This window comes from Ziziphus jujuba, chromosome 7 (assembly GCF_031755915.1).
Source record: "Ziziphus jujuba cultivar Dongzao chromosome 7, ASM3175591v1".
Taxonomy (NCBI): domain Eukaryota; kingdom Viridiplantae; phylum Streptophyta; class Magnoliopsida; order Rosales; family Rhamnaceae; genus Ziziphus; species Ziziphus jujuba.
This window is the reverse complement of record NC_083385.1, coordinates 13,254,265-13,272,720: the sequence shown is the minus strand read 5'-3', so window position 1 is coordinate 13,272,720 and position 18,456 is coordinate 13,254,265. Positions and strand designations below refer to the sequence as shown.

The window sequence follows — 18,456 nt, the reverse complement described above, 5'->3', positions numbered from 1 at the left end:
CGGTGATCTATTGATTAAATAGCAGGCGGCACGAACAGCTTCTCCCCAGAATGGCTTTGGCAGCTTAGCCATACTGATCATACTTCTGACCTTTTCCATAATGGTTCGGTTCATTCTTTCGGCTATTCCATTATGTTGTGGGATGCGAGGGACCGTCTTCTCATGTCGAATGTAACACCCCGTCCCGAATCGCACCGGAATCCGTGCACGTTGACCGAGGTTGACCGTTGACCGTTGACCGAAGGGGTTAAAAGTTGACTTTTTGACTCGGTGGGAATTTCAAGTTGACCAGGGAACCGTGGCGAAGTGCATGACGCCCGGAGTTCGTAGACTAGTAGCACGGCGAAAACGGAGCTACGGTTTGAAAGTTATGAGCAAAACAAGTTGCGGTCCAAACTGTCCAAGGGGTGCCGAAGTTGACTTTTTGTTTATGGGAAATTGAGCTTTAACTCATGCATGGTTGTGAAGTGCTCGTTGATACGAGTTCACAGACTAGCGGCACGCTCAAAACGGACATCCGGTTAAAAAGTTATGGACGTTTGAAGTTTACCGGATACCGTATTATTTTAATGTTTTTGGGTTGGTGAACAGTGAAATGCCACATGTCAGCTTTTGATTGGTCCACGTGGCATGAACAGTATCACGCAGGGTTTTTATTTGTTAAAACTCTCGGGGAAGAGAGAGAAAGAGAGAGAGAGAGAGTCACCGGCCACCGGGGATTTTCAAGTTTTCCGGCCTAGTTACTGTACACGCGCAGGCCAGCCAGATTGCCCACCTCATTTCCGGCAAAACCTCCAAATTTCACGGCGAACGGCCGCCGGACGCGCCGGGATCGGACGTCCGAAGTTTGGCGGCGATTTTTCCCCCTCCACCGCCGGCCACCGCGAATCAGCACTATTCCGGCCATTTTCCGCCCACACGCGCCTGACAGCCTTGATCCTCTCCTCAAGTCCGGCCGACCCACCAAAAATCACGGCCATCGGACCACCGACGCGCCGGGATCGGAGCGTTTTCCGGCGAGGGGTCGGAAATCTTCAAACCGAGATCTACAAGTCTGCAAAATTTCACAGCCAACGGCCACCGCACGCGCCGCCGCCGGCGACGGTTGCCGGTGACCGCGGCAGTTCACCGGAAATTACTGTTCCGGCGAGTACCCGAAATTCCGGCCAGCTCCAATCCGCTGTGTTCGACCTCCTGAACCTGAATCCGGCATCCGTTTCCGCCAATTCGCGACGGTTTGGGAGAATTGCGAAGCCGAAACCCGAAAAGCTTCCCGACGAAATTCAAACCTCGTCGGGTACGATCATCGAAAATTAAGATCGGATCTGTGATTAGCATCACTCGAGCTTCGATTCGATATATAACTCGTAAATTCTAGATATCGTTTGTGTTTTAACCCCCCGGGCACCGGGTATTATTTATCCGAATAAAATGTTAATTTATTTGACTGTCTGTGAATTTTGTTCTAGTAGCACCGGTGAGTCGTAGAATTGATCCTGTAGTGGATCGTGGTTTAATTGCGTGCTCCAGGTGAGTGACCCACCTTCAAATTTATTTTGGGGAATTTAATTGGTGAATATATTATGTGTGATTTAAACATTTGGAAATTAATTTCTATGTGCCAAATATTTATTCGATTTATTGTGGAATTATTTATGAATTTATTGGATTTAAGAAAATGTGCATTTTACAAATTTATGCCATGTGAAATTATTTTATGGTTTTGAGGATTTTGAAATTAGTGTGGTTTTAATATTAAATTGGGCATGATTCGATTTTTCAAATACTTCAAGGAAAATATTTGGTATGTTGGTGATTTCAATTTTTATAAAATATGCCCATGGAATATTATGAGATTTAAGTATTATATTTCGAGAATTCTTTATGCTTGGAAAAATGTGGATATTTGAATTGGTGGATTTTGGTAGTTGGTGGATTTGAAAATCATGGAATTTATGGTGTTGATTATAAAGAAATTACGGAGAATTTCCGGGTTCAAGCGGATGGACTATGCCCGCTATGTTTATGAAAAATGTGAAATTTGTTATATAATTTAAACATGTGGATTTTATGATTTTTGGATGCACCGTGCACGTACTGGTGTTCTGTTTATATGTGATATGGTTAGTGTGCACACGGTTATGATTAGCGCGCAGGTAGGTGTGATTAGCGCGCAGGTGATGTGATTAGCGCGCAGGTGGGTGTGATTAGCGCGCGGTTGATATTATAAGGTTGTCCTGTGGATGCTATCGGATGAGGGTAGGCCACCCCCCATGGCCGGGACACCTGGTTAGCAGCGGCGCAGTGGGACGCCACGCGACCATATGCCGGTTTCTCTCTATAACCTCCTGTTTGGCGGTACCTTGGGACGCTGGGTACTGTTGGCGCCACTGGTATATAGTGGGTGCATCAAATGATTTTCAGAACTGTGTTTTAAAAATAAAATGTTTTGAAACTGTATTGGAATTAAAATATAATTATTACTGTTTCTGGTATTTATTTGATATCTTGGTTTTCGGGGAATACGAATAAAGGGTTTTGTGAAAATGTTTTAAAAGGGGAACTTTTCCAACTGAGAGAATTGTAAGGGTTTTGAGAGAAATTATTATTATTTATCTACTTATTACCGTGGTATTATATTGTATAGTAGATAGGGTCACTCACTGAGATGATTAGCATCTCACACTCTTAAATTCCGTTCCTCTAGGTACCAGGTTGTCGTTGTTCATTCGGAGCGGACTCGACCTTCCTCGCTGTTTTAGTTCGTGAAGTACCCTGTTCTTCTTTTATTGCAGTTGTAATATTTCTTCACTCTTGTTGTATTTATTTTGCACTGGATTACTGTATTTATTTTGAAGTGCTGAAATTTGTGGAATCAATTTGTAGTAATGTGGGAGGAATAAGGGGATGTTTTTAGAAGTGTGTTTTCAGTGCAGGTAAATTTTGTGGTAAGTCCATCCCTTAGGGGAGGTTCTGCCGGATTTTCCACAGGAGGGTCCGGTAGGGTTTCCCTGGGATCAGGGCTTGTCTAGGGTTCCGGTGGGAAACTTTGGACGGGTCCTGACATCGAATGCCGTGTCTTCTGCAGTAGGCATCGAACTCCTTGGAAGTATACTCGCCTCCATTATCTGAACGGAGACATTTCAGCTTCTTTCCTGTTTCACGCTCTACCATGGTATGAAACAGTTTGAAGTAATCCAGTACCTGGTCCTTTGTCTTCAAGAAATATACCCACACCTTCCGTGAAGCATCATCAATGAAGGTCAGGAAATACTTGTTGCCACCTAATGATTCCACCTCCATGGGACCACAAACATCAGAGTGCACCAGACTAAGCAACTCTGATCTTCTCAATGCAGAGGAACTGAAGGAGACTCTATGTTGCTTTCCAAACAAGCAGTGATTACAAGGATCTAGCACAGCATCCTTGCAAACAGTGATAAGCTTCTTCCTTGCCAAAGTGGACAATCCTTTTTCACTCATGTGACCGAGTCTCTGGTGCCACAGATTTTGAGACGCCTCTCCTTCTGCAATATTGAGGCTATCTGCACATATCTTCACATGAGTCTTGTACAACGTTCCACAAATATGTCCTCGGGCGACAACTATGGCACCTTTCGTCATTTTCCATGTGCCTTTACTGAAGTAGTTGTCATAGCCTTGCTTGTCTAAGGCTGCTCCCGAAAGTAGATTAAGCCGAAGATCTAGAACATGATGGACATCCTTCAAAGTGATTGTACAACCAACATTCGTTTTTACCTGAATATCACCAGTTCCCATAATCTTTGCGAAACTGGAATTTCCCATATTTACCGTACCAAAGTCTCCTGCTTTGTACGTTTTGAAGAAATCTCTGTGTGGAGTGACATGGTAGGATGCTGCGGTATCGACTACCCACTCAACATCTTGGGTTGTTATATGAAGGCATGTCTCTTCTTCGGTGGAGCAGAGCGCCACTTCGCCTGTAACAGTGACTAGTGTCTCTCCATCCTTCTTCGGCTGATTACCTTGGAGTCTCTGCTCTCTCAACAACTTTCTGCAGTTCTTCTTCATGTGACCCTCCAAGCCACAATAATAGCACTTATATGATGATTTTCTGCCGCCGTCTGTAGATCTGCCTCTGCTCTTGCTCCTGCCTCTCCCCCTATCTCGACCACCTCTTTGCTGTCTTCCTCTCTCTGTGACGAGGGCATGTGACTGATCCATGCCAATGTCCTTTCTCCTGGCCTCTTCATTAAATAGGGCATCCTTAACCATAGCCATAGTAAGTTTGCCATTCGGGGCCGAATTGCTGAGAGAGACTACCAATGTCTCCCAACTGTCTGGAAGAGAGCTTAGAAGTAGGAGGGCCTGATCCTCATCCCCTAGTTGGTAATCCACAGCAGATAGTTGATTTACCAAGCTCTGGAACTCACTGGTATGCTCGGCTACAGAAGTTCCACTCTGTAATGTTAGATGTACCAATCGCTTAAGCAACAGGGCTTTATTCCGAGCAGTCTTGGCCTGGTACATGTCCTCCAATTTTGTCCAGAGGGCATATGCATCCGTTTCCTTCGCTACATGATGGAAGACACTGTGGTCGATCCATTGCCTGATCTGACCGATCGTTTTCTTGTTTAATTTCTTCCATTCTGCTACCTTGCTGGGATCGGGGTTTTCTCCTTTAGCTTCTATAGGATCAAACAGATCCTTACAATTGAGGAGATCTTCCATCCGAGGTCTCCAAAGTATATAATTTGTGGCAGTGAGCTTAACCATAGCTCCCGAAGATGATTCTTCCATTGACATTATGGTTTGACCAAAAATGGAGCTGAATTTGGCAAAACGGAGTTAACCGTTGCGTCCGGAACGGCCGAAAATGGTGGACTTGACTCTTCCGGGGTCAAAATATAATTACCAGAAATTTTGGGGCAAACCTGTAATTTCACAAAATTTCTGGGTCAACCTGCAAATACAGAAATGACAGGGGCCAATCTGTAATTTCCAATAGTTCAGGGGCTGTACCGTAATTTCAGAAAACTACAGGGGTCAATCTGTAATTTATAATAATTCAGGGGCTGTTCTGTAATTTCAGAAACTACAAGGGTCAATCTGTAATTTCCAATATTTCAGGGGCTGTTCCGTAATTTCAGAAAATATTGATGATGTGGCAGCTGTGCTGACGTGTCAACACGTGGCAGATGACGTGGCTGACAACGTGTCGGCTGGCGTGGCAGATGACGTGGCAGGGGTGCGCTGACGTGGCTGCTGACGTTGTCGTCTTGAACCTCCAGACGGCGCGTGCGGCGCGTGAGGCGCGTGAACAGTTGCAGAAAAATTTCAGTCGGCACGTGCGAGCGCGTGGAACACTATTTTTCTCTCCGGCGAACTTTTGTGTTCTCCTCTCGTCGGGTACTTTCACCTGGTATTGTCAAATTAATTATTTGAGCAATTTTTCGAAACACCAACTTGAAGAACAGTAGCTTTGTTTCTTCAAATTTTGAACCCAAGCTCTCGACCTGGAGCTCTGATACCACTTGTTGTGGTTCTCTGACCACGTTAGAGAAGAAATATGAGAAGAAAAATAAAAAGAATTCTATTAATTGCTTAGAAATAGAATACAAAAATACAAAAAACTTCTCTCTCTTGGATTCTCACGTGGAATCTCTCCCTACACCCTCCAATTCTCTCTGGAATTGCTCACTCTTCTCTCAAGCTCTCTCTGGAACTTAAACACTCTCTCTCTCGGAGTTTTCTCTCAATATTCCTCGCTTGGGATAATATTGATGCTCTCTTGGCTTGTGTTTTTCATGCAACGGGAAGGAGCCTATTTATAGGCTTACAAGGTTGGTTGCATGGCCACAATCTTCAACAGCTTAGCCCACAATTGTTGATTGGTGCAGCAATGGTGTCAACAATGGTGGCTGTCAAAAATGGTGGCTGTGGTTGGTGCGGCTGTGGTTGGTGCAGCTGGACTTCACAGAAACAAATTTTTCTGTGATCGCGTAACATCTTTACAAGATAAATAAATAAATAAAATTATTTGTTTTCATTAATGAAATCTTCTTCACAAATAATATAAAAAAACATGGTTTAATTAATTATGAATATATGAAAAATAACCTCTTTAATTTATAACCTCTTTAGTTTATTTTTTTTTTATTGTGTTTAATCAAATACTTTATTGGTTAGTTCAACATCGGAATGAGGATGGTTGCCGGGAAGCGATACTACGGTGACAAGGTGATGAATGAGGAAGAAGCTTGCCAATTTAGAGACATAATTAAGGAGATGGTTTCTTATGCGGTATCAAATATTCCAGGAGACTTCTTGCCCTTATTCAATTGGATCGGATGCAATGGTAGTTATGAAAGCAGGATACGGAATCTTGGTAATAGGATGGACCAGTTCATGCAAGGCTTGGTTGACGAGCATCGGAAAAGGAAAGAGAGCGAAAACACCACGATTGATCATTTACTTTCTTTGCAAAAATCGCAGCCTGACTACTGCTACACTGACCAAATTATCAAAGGCCTTGTACTGGTCAGTACTTTGTTCAAAAGTGTTTCATTATAAATTTATTCGGCAAACTTATTGTTCTTCTGAAATTACACATATCCACGATTACTTAATTTATAAACAAAAAGAGTATATAATATATATTTTTTTCTTTTTTAACGATTACAATCTATACTCTTTTCTTTTTTTACGATTACAATCTAACTAATTATAGAAATAGAACATAAAAAGTTTCAATTAGATTTTATTAGTATTTTCTTTCAAAGATAAAAATAATCAAAAATAATTATAGTAATAAATGATCAATTAAAAATAATTTAAAATTTTAACAAAACCAGGTTCTCTTCTTTCCAAAATAAATTAATAATTATCTTTTTGGAAGGCTAGTAAAACGAGGGCCTAGGCATATGCTTTGTGGCGTATGCCTTGAGCCGGGCCTAACTACACTAACCAAATTATCAAAGGCCTTGTACCGGTCAGTACTTCGTCCAAAAGTGTTTCGTATAAATTTATTTGGCCCACTTATTGATCTTCCACGATTACAGAATCCAAATTATCAAAGGCCTGGTACTAGTCAGTACTTTGCTCAAAAGCGTTTCATTATAAATTTATTCGGCCAAACTTATTGTTTTTCTGAAATTACACATATCCACGATTACTTAATTAATTATAGGGGTCGTTAATATTATTGAAATATAATGTTATGATAATTAGAAATGTAAAACTTTCATGTAACTTGACATGTTTAAAATTAAAAAATTAATTAATCACATATTATCTCTAAAATTCAATCACTTTTAATTAAAAAAATTGTAATAATAATTTTTCTCTAGTTAGGAGTTTTAAAATTAATCTCTGATTCTCTTATTCATTTCCCTATAATTAGATTTTTTGCTATAATACTTCAATCATTTTGCAGGTATTGTTATTGGCTGGGACGGACACATCATCAGTGACAATAGAATGGGCTTTGGCCAATCTATTAAACCATCCCCATATCTTGAAGAAAGCTAGAATTGAACTTGATGAACATGTTGGGCAACAACGTTTGGTGGATGAACAAGATCGTTCTAAACTACCATACCTCCAAAATATCATCTCCGAAACATACCTAGCAGCGCCAAACCTTGTGCCACATTTCTCTTCCGCCGATTGCCAAGTTGGCGGATATGACGTGCCGCAGGGTACCATTGTATTGATTAATGCATGGGCGATACACAGAGATCCTAGTATGTGGGATGATCCAGATAGTTTTAAACCTGAGAGATTTGAAGTGGATAAAGATGAACATGATGAGATGCCGTACAAGCTACTGCCATATGGCATTGGAAGGAGGTCATGTCCTGGAGCTGGGCTGGCCCAACTTATAATGGGCTTAACATTGGGCTCTTTGATTCAGGGCCTAGAGTGGGCGAAAGTGAGCGACGAGAAAATTGATATGGCCCAAGGTGAAGGTATGACTATGCCCAAAGCTGTTCCGTTGGAGGTCACGTGTAAAGCATGTCCTATTATGGGCAATGTTCTCTTAGTGTCTTGGGATCAAATTTAAAAGTTATGTCAATACATTTGACTAGCCATACTCTATTATTTAATTATTGTTGTTCGACTTTTTTTTTTTTTTTTATCTTTGGTTGAGAGAATTTTTTTTAATCATCTCACATAGAGCTGGAGGTTCTTCGAGTCATGATTTGTCTTGTTGGCGAAGGTGACCGTGCTCTGCGTAAATCTCGTTTTTCTCCTGATAGTACATAATAAATGATTAAGAATTCCATAAAAGACTAAAGCTCGACATGTTTTTTTTTTTTTTTCGCCTTTTATGGATTCTCTTTCTAGAAATGAATTTCGTGTACAAAACAAACACGTCAGGGTAAAAGAGAGAAAGAGATTGATATTAAAACGACAATATTTTTTTAATGGTTGAATATCCAAGAGTACATGTAGTCGAGGACTGAGAAGTCAGCCAACCTTTTTTTATAAAAAGGATTTTAAAATAAAAGAATACAATAATCTCCTCAAATCCTGACGAGTAGTATATTATCGACCTCTAAGCCATGAAACAATCACTATCGAAGTGGATGCCGATGAATATTTTATTTATAAAGTAGAAACATAAATGTTCTCCTATTAATGTGGAATATATTAAAGATTAGCTGATTCAAATTAGAATTAATTATCAAATCATAGATTAATGAGGATTATATATATATGTGTATATAATAAGATCACCTTCAATAATATTTTTTATTTTAAAAAATACAATTATTAAAAATAATAACAAAAAATACTTTTAAAAAATTTTAAAAATAAAGAATAAAATTGTGTATTGAAAATCGAAAAACTATAAAGGAATTTATTAAATTCTTTATATATGTAGAGGGTGAGTTTGGTTTTCTAAAATTGAGAAGTCAAAGTTTACTACTTATTTTCCTTTTCAAATTTGGAGCCCACTAAAAATACTAAAATAAGATATTACTTTTTATTTCAAGACTAATGAAAATACATATTTTTTAAAAATCTTTTTTTTAATTTTACTATTTCAAAAGGCCATCTTTGTTTTTCAACATTTCATCTTGTACTATAAATTTAAAAGCAAAACTATGGGTCTTGGCTCTCTAAAAATAAAAAATCAAATTTACTTATTAAATGGTGCATAACTTTCAATGTACAATTATAATTAAAATATAATATTTTAATTTTTTAAAATACCACTTTCTTATATAAAATGAGGGGGAAAAAAAGAAAGAGAAAAGGCAAGTCATAATTATTTAATAGAGAAATGCAAAATAAAAATTAATTATAAAAAATTATCATTGGAATATATTAAAAAGCCTCAGTTTTTATTCATTTAAGCCCTTAATATTGTTCTCTGTTTTGAAAATTATACTTTTTAAAATGAAGAATATCATTCGGGATGCTATAAAGATTGGTTTTTACTAACAAAAATGAAACAACTAGGTCAAAATCAAGACAGACCGTTTAATTCTAAAGTGAAAACTTACTAGATATTTAATCTTTGACAGACGATGCTATTGGCTGGTTCGGACACATCGGCAGTGACATTAGAATGGGCAATGTCCAATTTGCTTAACCATCCCCATATCTTGGAAAAGGCTAGAGCAGAATTGGATGCTCAAATTGGGCAACAGAAATTGGTGGATGAATCAGATCTTCCGAAACTACCTTACCTCCTAAACATAATCTCCGAGACCCTTCGACTTTACCCAGCAGGACCATTGCTTGTGCCTCATTACTCATCAGAACACTGTACCATTGGAGGATACCACATACCACGCGATACTATTTTAGTGGTTAACGCATGGGCCATACATAGAGACCCTGAGCTTTGGGATGGTCCAGAAAGTTTCAAACCCGAAAGGTTCGAAAAGGGTGAGGTTGAGGTTTACAAGCATCTGCCATTCGGAGTTGGAAGGAGGGCTTGTCCCGGAATCGGCCTAGCCCAACGTGTAATGCGCTTGACTTTGGCATCGTTGATTCAGTGCTTTGAATGGGAAAGGGTCAGTGACAAACAAGTTGACATGACAGGAGGTAAGGGGCTCACCATGCCAAAAGCTTTGCCATTGGAGGCCATGTGCAAAGCACGTGAGATCATGGATGATATTCTCTCAGATTCAACGTGTGAAATTTGAAATATGCGTAAAACGATTTGATTAGCTTTGCTAAGAGCATATATCAGATAATTTAGTATCAATTAATTAATATTTCCTGTATTAATATTTTTCTTTTTATCTAAAAATTAATAATAAATTTAAGCAATTTATCTATACCGAAATCTTTTAATCTAATGTCCCAAAAAAAATATACCAGTTCAGCCAATAATGAAACAAATTTTCCTACAGAACATTTTTACAAAATAAATAAATAAATAAAATTATCAGCTTTCATGAATGAAAGCTTCTTCACAAATAATATAAAATAACATGGTTTAATTAATTATGAATATATAAAAAAATAATTTATAATTTTGAATTTAATCAAGGGCTTTTTTGTCCTGACAATTTTTTAAAAAATTATTTTTTATTATTTTTCAAATTTCCATTCGTGAGGTGGCTATTTTTTAAAAAAAAACATTTTTGTTTTTGGTTAAATATCCAAGAGAACATGTGGCTGAGGAGTCAGCCAACCTTTCTTTATAAAAAAGATTTTAAAATAAAAGAATACAATAATCTGCTCAGCCACTATATATTATTATTATTATTATTGTAATTTTGTTATCGTTGTGTTCAACCCTAAAGAGTAATATATTATCGATCTCTAAGCCATGAAAAAATCACAATCTGAAGTGGATGCCGACGCAGAGTCATTCCGTCAACGTGGATAGTGAATTTCCAAAGGGCGGACAAGGACCATTATTTATTTGTTAATTACCATTTATCACCATCATCAACCACATTAACAAATCGATCTGTTACTATGTATATGGGGGTTAATATATTAACAAATCCCAATTTGAACTTTTTATCCAAATAAAAAAAAAAAAAATTCCCAATTTGAACTCACAATGGCGTGTTGAATATATAAGGAATGTTTGGCAAGTACCATTTATAGATAAGGAAAAACAAGAACAAAATCCACGCGCCATGGAAGATGCTCTGTTCTACACATGTCTTTCCCTTATCACCATTGTCTTCGCTTTCAAGCTCTTCTACCTCCAATATAGATCATCTTACAAAAACCTCCCACCTGGACCATTTTCTCTTCCGATTATTGGTCATCTCCATCTCTTAAAGCCTCCTGTCCACAGAACTTTACGCCGTCTCTCCCAAAACTACGGCCCAATTTTCACTCTCTGGTTCGGATCTCGCCGCGTCGTTGTGGTATCGTCTCCCTTGGCCGTCGAAGAATGCTTCACCAAAAACGACGTTGTTCTCGCCAACCGACCTCGGTTGCTAATGGGAAAACACGTGTACTACAACTACACAACTGTCGTGGTGTGTCCGTACGGTGATCACCGGCGCAACCTTCGCCGTATTGGTTCTTTAGAGATCTTCTCGTCGAGCCGCCTCAACATGTTCTTGGGAATCCGAAAGGACGAAATCAAGTTGTTGCTGTGTAAGCTCTCGCATAATTCACGACAAAAATTTTCCAAGGTGGAGATGAAATCGTCGCTTGCAAAGCTGACATTTAACATTGTTACGGAATTGGGAGAAAAACAAATAGCAACGGAAACAAAGAAAGCGAAGAACAAACACAAAATTAACGTGGAAACCTTTGACGGGAAAAACCACGGACAGGGAGAACAAATCTAATATTGAAAGATTGGTACAAAAGGTGAGTCTGACTGCGCGATACCTTCTAACCCTAATTACAGCCGAAAACTAAATATATATAGTACAGAAGAAACCCTAAAATTGAACAGATCCATACTGCGGGGGCGTTGCCCCCGCACCCCCATCGGGCTCAATGGTGGGCTACGGTCTCGGGCCTATCGGCCCGAGACCTCCGCTTCCACCACAGAGCCCCAAATTTTTCTCCAAAATTTAGTTTCACCAAATGGGTCGCACCGCGAGCTTTTCGGGTCGGGTCAATAAGAATTCGGGTCACAAACTCTAACAAACATCACAATGAGAATGGTAGCAGGAGAGCGGTACTATGGGGACGATGCGACCACTGATAAGGAAGAAGCACAGAATTTCAGAGAGGTTATAGAGGAGGTAATGGTGTGTGGTGGGACAACAAATCCAAGAGATTTCTTGGCTATCTTGAAATGGATTGGAATTAATGGTTTTGAAAGGAGGATACAAAAGCTTGCTAAAAAGACGGATCGTTTACTGCAAGGTCTAATTGAGCAGCATCGGAGAAGCCAGGGGAGTAGAAACACCATGATTGATCATCTACTCTCTTTGCAACAGTCACAACCCGAATACTACACCGACCAAATTATCAAAGGATTTATACTGGTTAGTTCTATTACTACCTTTTTTAATTAGTTTTCTAATGTTTTCGAGTTTCTTTTATTTTGGTTGTATAATCTTGGTCTTGGTTTTAGCAAGCAGCTTGGTTCTATTCCCAATCCGTATCTAGAAATTTTTTTCGGTTCTTTGCTAATCTAAAACTCCAGAAATTAAAAAAAATGCCATTGGAATGTGCTAAAAAAATTCAATTTTTATTTTTTAAATCTTTAATTATGCTCCATATTTTTAAAATTATTTTTTCAAAAAAGAAAAATACTATTGAAAATACTCCAAAGATTATTTGCTTCTTGGGAAGACTTTTAACTATCGAAAATGAGACAACTAGGTCAAAATAAAAAAAGATGACCATTCCAAAGTGAAAACTTACTTAGGTATTTAAACTTTTACAGATAATGATACTGGCTGGAACGGACACATCAGCAGTGACATTAGAATGGGCAATGTCCAATCTGCTTAACCATCCCCATGTCTTAGAAAAGGCTAAAGCCGAATTGGATGCTCAAATTGGGCAACAGAGATTAGTGGACGAATCAGATCTTTCAAAATTACCTTACCTCCAAAACATAATCTCCGAGACCCTTCGACTTTACCCAGCAGCACCATTGCTCGGGCCTCACTTCTCATCCGAAGACTGTACTGTTGGAGGATATCACAGGCCATGTGACACTATTTTATTGGTTAATGCATGGGCCATACATAGAGATCCTGAGCTTTGGGATGATCCAGAAAGTTTCAAGCCTGAGAGGTTCGAAAATGGTGAGGTTGAGATCTACAAGCTCATGCCATTCGGAATTGGAAGGAGGGCTTGTCCTGGAATCGGCCTAGCCCAACGTGTAGTGGGCTTGACTTTGGCGTCATTGATTCAGTGCTTTGAATGGGAAAGGGTTAGTGAGAAACTAGTTGACATGACTGAAGGTAATGGGCTCACGATGCCGAAAGCTTTGCCATTGGAGGCCATGTGTAAAGCACGTGAGATGGTGGACAATATTCTCTCAGATTCAACCTATGAAATTCTAAATATGCGTAAAACAATTTGATTAGCTTAGCTAAGAGCATATATCAAATAGTTTAGTATCGTTCAATTAATATTTCGTATATTATTTTTTTTTTTTAAATTGATAATAGATTTAACCAACTTATCTAGACGGAGATCTTTTGATTTGATATCCCCAAAAAAGCATGCAATTACCGAACATCTTTACAAAATATATAAATAAAATAAAATTATCAGTTTTCATTAATGAAATTTTCTTCACAAATAAAATAACAATAACATGGTTTAATTAATTATAAACATATAAAAAAACTAACCTCTTTAATTTTTTAATTTTTTTATTATGTGTAACTAAATATTTTACTGCTTCTCATAAATAATTTTTTTTGAAAAAAATACTACAAATAAAAAGTACCGCAAACTAGTAATAAAAAAGTATCAAACACATTTTAAGTTTGAAGATGTTATTATTTAATTATTGCTTTTTTCATTGATAAACACTATTTATTTACTTAAAAGGAAAAATATGTGATTAAAATAAAACATGAATTTATAAAAAAAATTAATAATAAAAAGATAAATTTTTGGATGTTATAACCAAGTACTTTACTTCTTATTTTTCAAAAAAAATTTCTACTAATAAAAAGTATTGTGAAGACAACTAATAATTAAAAATACTATTAAATACATTCTAAGTTAAAAGAATGTCACTATTTAATTATTATTGTTATTATCATTTTAGAATTTCCCTTTGGATATGGTTCTAATCATTGTTTGATGACTAGAGCATTAATAGATATTAACTTGAACCCTTAACTTTTGACCAAAAAATTCTTTTGAGATTGTAATCTGCTACCAAATTCAACTAGTAACTTATTAGTTACTCCTTTTTTTCTTTTTTCTTTTCCACAAACAGTATACAATTACTTAAAACTAAAAATATATGACTAAAATGAAATATGATTTTTTTTTTCTTTCAAAGAAATAAAAGAAAAGAAGAAGCATCATTTAAGATGCTATAGCACGAAAAGAGACCAATGCCATCACTCATTAAAGAATACCGAGGCTTACGCCTAAATTAGAGAAAACTATTGATGCACAAATAGAAAATCTTTAGGGATACTTTTAGTTTGACAGAGTTTTTGAATAAACATATTTGTGAGGTTTTCTTTTTTAATGATTGTATATTTTTTGATGAAATATTCACAATGAATAAACCCATTAAAGATGCTTTTATATTAATTGAGAGGGATCCAGATGCTTTTAATATTGCAAACAAATTTGAAAGTATGAAAATAACTTGCTTTGTGACTCATCATAGACTTTGCAATTCATAGAAAAAATATATATATACCTAGACTTTGCAATAATCCTTATGCACAAGAAAACAGGGCAATATTCTCATACTATTATATGGTATAAACCTTTTTTTATTTGAGTCCAAATCTGGTAATACTATCTAGATGTAAAACGCAAGTAACATTATCGTTCTCAAGCGCGCTTTAGGTAACTGAATAATTTTTAGCCAACGCAATAAATTTTAATTAAAAAAATTTATTATTGCTAAGAATGTAGCTAAAAACTTTTAACCCCAACATGCATAGTATGGCTAAAAAATTTTTAGTCACAGAACTTATTGATCAGAAACTAATAGTTGTCTTTCTTGTGGTTCAAAATATATAACCACTGAGTGAGAGAAAATGAGCAACGAGGAAGCTGCTCCGTTGGAGGACGTGTGTAAAGCACGTCTTATTATGAGCAATGTTCTCTTGGGGTGTTCGGATAAAATAAATGTTTGGCAAGCAAGCTCTTAATAATTCCACAAAAGACAAAAGTTATCAACATGTTTGTTTTCATTTTTTAGGAAGACATGGATATTTTATTTTTTAATTATCAAAAAATTCGATATTTTATTATTATTTCTTTTTTTTGGTAAACCAATTTCAAATACTTTTTTTTTTTTTTCTTCTAAGAGAAAACGACGATAGGAGAAAGATAAACAGTACATAGAATACTTGTTCTAGTGGAAAATTGAGAGGCGTTACGGTTCTTCTTTCCACTATATGTGATCAAAAAGTTGCTTTTATGGATTCTCTTCCTACAATTTAATTTCACACGCAACCTAAATGTCAAGTATAGTAGAGAGATATAGCAATAACATCAAAGCGACAATATAAAAGGGTCCCAACTTAAATATCAAAGAGTACATGTGGTTGAGGAGTCGGCCAACCTTTCTTTATAAAAAGGATTTTAAAATAAAAGAATACAGTAATCTCCTCAACCACTATTATTGTGTCCAATCCTAAATACTAATATTATCGATCTTTAAGCAATGAAAAATCACTATCGAAGTGGAAACCGACAAGGTGTTCAATCACCAAAAAAGACAAGAGTGTTTTGTCAATGTGGATCGTGAATTTCCACAGTGCGGGACAAGGGCAATTATAATTTCTATATTAATCAAATATTAACAGCTTATCATTCATGTTTTTATGGAAATAATCTAATAGCAAAATCCTTATTTATTTCAAAAAATTTAATTTGATCCCTTAGTGTTCGATATAAAATATAATAAAAAAGAATAATCAAATATTTTTTTAGGTAAGATAATTTGTTAATTTTTTATTTTTTCTAAAGACCAGAATCAAACTTTATATTATCTCCATCGATTTTTGTCATACTTTTAATGGCCAAATATTGATAACCGCACGCATATTATATATTATATCATACAAGGAATAAAATATCTAATATTTTGTACTATTAATTTTGGAAATAGATGTTTCGCGCGGTGCAATAAACGATAATATAATATCGGTTAGAGATTTGACAGGCTACCTTTTATCACCATCAACAACCATATGAACAAATCTGTTAATAAATTGAACTCACAAGGTCGTGTTGAACAAAGAATGCTTGGGAAGTACCATGTTATAATTCATAGATTAAAAAAAAAAAAAGAAAAAAAAAAGCCCACACGCCATGGAAGATGCTCTGTTCTACACATTTCTTTCCCTTATCATCTTTCTCATTGCTTTCTTCATCCTCCAATATAGGTCACTTTACAAAAACCTCCCACCTGGACCAATTTCTCTTCCAATTATAGGTCATCTCCATCTCTTAAAACCCCCAGTCCACCGAACTTTCCACCGTCTCTCCCAAAACTACGGCCCAATTTTCACTCTCTGGTTCGGATCTCGCCGCGTCGTTGTGGTATCGTCTCCTTCGGCCGTCGAAGAATGCTTCACCAAAAACGACATCGTTCTCGCCAACCGACCTCGGTTGCTCATGGGAAAGCACGTGAGCTACAACTACACAACTGTTGTAGTGTCTCCGTACGGTGATCACTGGCGCAACCTCCGCCGTATTGGTTCTTTGGAGATCTTCTCGTCGACCCGGCTCAACATGTTCTTGGGCATCCGAAAGGACGAGATCATGAGCTTGTTGTGCAAGCTTTCGCGAAATTCACTCCGAGATTTCGCCAAGGTGGAAATGAAATCTTTGCTAACGGACCTGACCTTCAACATCATAATGAGAATGGTAGCGGGGAAGCGGTACTATGGGGACGATGTCACTGATAAGGAAGAAGCACAGAATTTCAGGGAGGTAATAGAGGAGGTATTTGCGAGTGGTGGGGCGACAAATCCAGGAGATTTCTTACCTATTTTCAAATGGATCGGAATTAATGGTTATGAAAGGAAGATTGAAAAGCTTGCTAAAAGGACAGATCGTTTACTACAAGGTCTAATTGAGGAGCATCGGAGAAACGAAGGAAGTAGAAACACCATCATTGATCATCTGCTCTCTTTGCAACAATCACAACCTGAATACTACACCGACCAAATTATCAAAGGATTTGTACTGGTTAGTTCTATTATTTCCCTTTTTTTAATTAGTTTTCTAATGTTTTTGAATTTCTTTTTATTTTGGGTTTTACATAATCCTGATCTTGATCCCGATTCGTAACTAAGAAAGTTTTATGGGATGTCAAAATAGAAATAACATTCGACCTTATTAGAAATGCCTATCTTATTCATATAGTATATTCCTGTTAATATAGAAGATGTATTAATTCAAATAGGAATTAATTGTCACGTTATAAACAATCAAGATCACATATATATCCCTAGTAAAGCAGTTAATTGTTTATTACTGGTATTGCCTGTTCAAAGTCAAATGGACGGCTCAATTCCAAATTGAAAACTTACTGCATATTCAAACTCGACAGATAATGCTACTGGCTGGTACGGACACATCGGCAGTGACATTAGAATGGGCAATGTCCAATCTGCTTAACCATCCCCATATCTTAGAAAAGGCTAGAGCCGAATTGGATGCTCAAATTGGGCAACAGAAATTGGTGGACGAATCAGATCTTTCAAAACTACCTTATCTCCAAAACATTATCTCCGAGACTCTTCGATTGTATCCAGCAGCTCCATTGCTGGTGCCTCATTGCTCATCCCAACACTGTACAATTGGGGGATACGACATCCCGCGTGACACTATCTTACTAGTCAATGCATGGGCCATACATAGAGACCCTGAGCTCTGGGATAATCCAGAAAGTTTCAAGCCCGAAAGGTTCGAGAAGGGTGATGTTGAGGTCTACAAGCTCATGCCATTTGGAATTGGAAGGAGGGCATGCCCTGGAATGGGCCTAGCCCAACGTGTAGTGGGCTTGACTTTGGCGTCGTTGATTCAGTGCTTTGAATGGGAAAGGGTCAGCGAAAAACAAGTTGACATGACTGAAAGTAAGGGGCTCACCATGCCGAAAGCTCTGCCATTGGAGGCCATGTGTAAAGCACGTGAGATCATGGACAATATTTTCTCACATTCATCTATCAAATTTTAGATACACGTTAAAGGATTTGATTAGCTTGGTTAGAGGATATATAAGATAGTTTAGTATTGATCAATTAATAATTTTATATTAATATTCTCTTTTTTTATCTAAAAATTTGTAATGTATTTGAGCAACTTGTTTGGGTCAACACTCTTTAATTTAACGTTCCAAATAAAATATGCGGT

At 37.3% G+C, this 18,456-nt stretch overlaps 4 protein-coding genes across 4 annotated transcripts in view; all 4 read left to right on the top strand.

Annotated features, from left to right (window-relative positions):
* Window positions 1-10,198, top strand: part of LOC107404430 (cytochrome P450 81Q32) — a 28,125-nt gene extending 17,927 nt beyond the window's left edge. The window contains exon 2 of the mRNA XM_048480039.2: window positions 9,519-10,198. Within this exon, the coding sequence (XP_048335996.1) occupies window positions 9,519-10,145 (627 nt within the window). The 3' untranslated portion in view covers window positions 10,146-10,198. The remainder of the gene's footprint in view (window positions 1-9,518) is intronic.
* Window positions 4,960-8,047, top strand: LOC125423930 ((+)-piperitol/(+)-sesamin synthase CYP81Q1). The gene is made up of 3 exons (XM_048479881.1): window positions 4,960-4,968; window positions 6,172-6,522; window positions 7,418-8,047. Exons 1-3 carry the CDS (start codon window positions 4,960-4,962, stop codon window positions 8,045-8,047), a joined length of 990 nt encoding a protein of 329 aa, XP_048335838.1.
* An 822-nt stretch (window positions 10,199-11,020) lies between the features above and the next one.
* Window positions 11,021-13,654, top strand: LOC125423902 (cytochrome P450 81Q32-like). The gene is made up of 3 exons (XM_048479741.2): window positions 11,021-11,645; window positions 12,075-12,416; window positions 12,821-13,654. Exons 1-3 carry the CDS (start codon window positions 11,097-11,099, stop codon window positions 13,466-13,468), a joined length of 1,539 nt encoding a protein of 512 aa, XP_048335698.1. The 5' UTR covers window positions 11,021-11,096; the 3' UTR covers window positions 13,469-13,654.
* A 2,642-nt stretch (window positions 13,655-16,296) lies between these two features.
* LOC107424876 (cytochrome P450 81Q32-like) lies at window positions 16,297-18,419 on the top strand. The gene is made up of 2 exons (XM_048479742.2): window positions 16,297-17,289; window positions 17,654-18,419. Exons 1-2 carry the CDS (start codon window positions 16,408-16,410, stop codon window positions 18,278-18,280), a joined length of 1,509 nt encoding a protein of 502 aa, XP_048335699.1. The 5' UTR covers window positions 16,297-16,407; the 3' UTR covers window positions 18,281-18,419.
* Window positions 18,420-18,456: the final 37 nt, after the last annotated feature.

What these genes read in the sequence shown, in the direction of transcription:
- LOC125423902 (XM_048479741.2), top strand. Translation starts at nt 11,097, where the DNA reads ATGGAAGATGCTCTGTTCTACACATGTCTTTCCCTTATCACCATTGTC. An exon ending in TTGCAAAGCTGACATTTAAC is followed by an intron (nt 11,646 to 12,074) that starts ATTGTTACGGAA and finishes ACTCTAACAAAC; the next exon opens with ATCACAATGAGAATGGTAGC. An exon ending in TTATCAAAGGATTTATACTG is followed by an intron (nt 12,417 to 12,820) that starts GTTAGTTCTATT and finishes AAACTTTTACAG; the next exon opens with ATAATGATACTGGCTGGAAC.
- LOC107424876 (XM_048479742.2), top strand. Translation starts at nt 16,408, where the DNA reads ATGGAAGATGCTCTGTTCTACACATTTCTTTCCCTTATCATCTTTCTC. An exon ending in TTATCAAAGGATTTGTACTG is followed by an intron (nt 17,290 to 17,653) that starts GTTAGTTCTATT and finishes CAAACTCGACAG; the next exon opens with ATAATGCTACTGGCTGGTAC.
- LOC125423930 (XM_048479881.1), top strand. An exon ending in TTATCAAAGGCCTTGTACTG is followed by an intron (nt 6,523 to 7,417) that starts GTCAGTACTTTG and finishes ATCATTTTGCAG; the next exon opens with GTATTGTTATTGGCTGGGAC.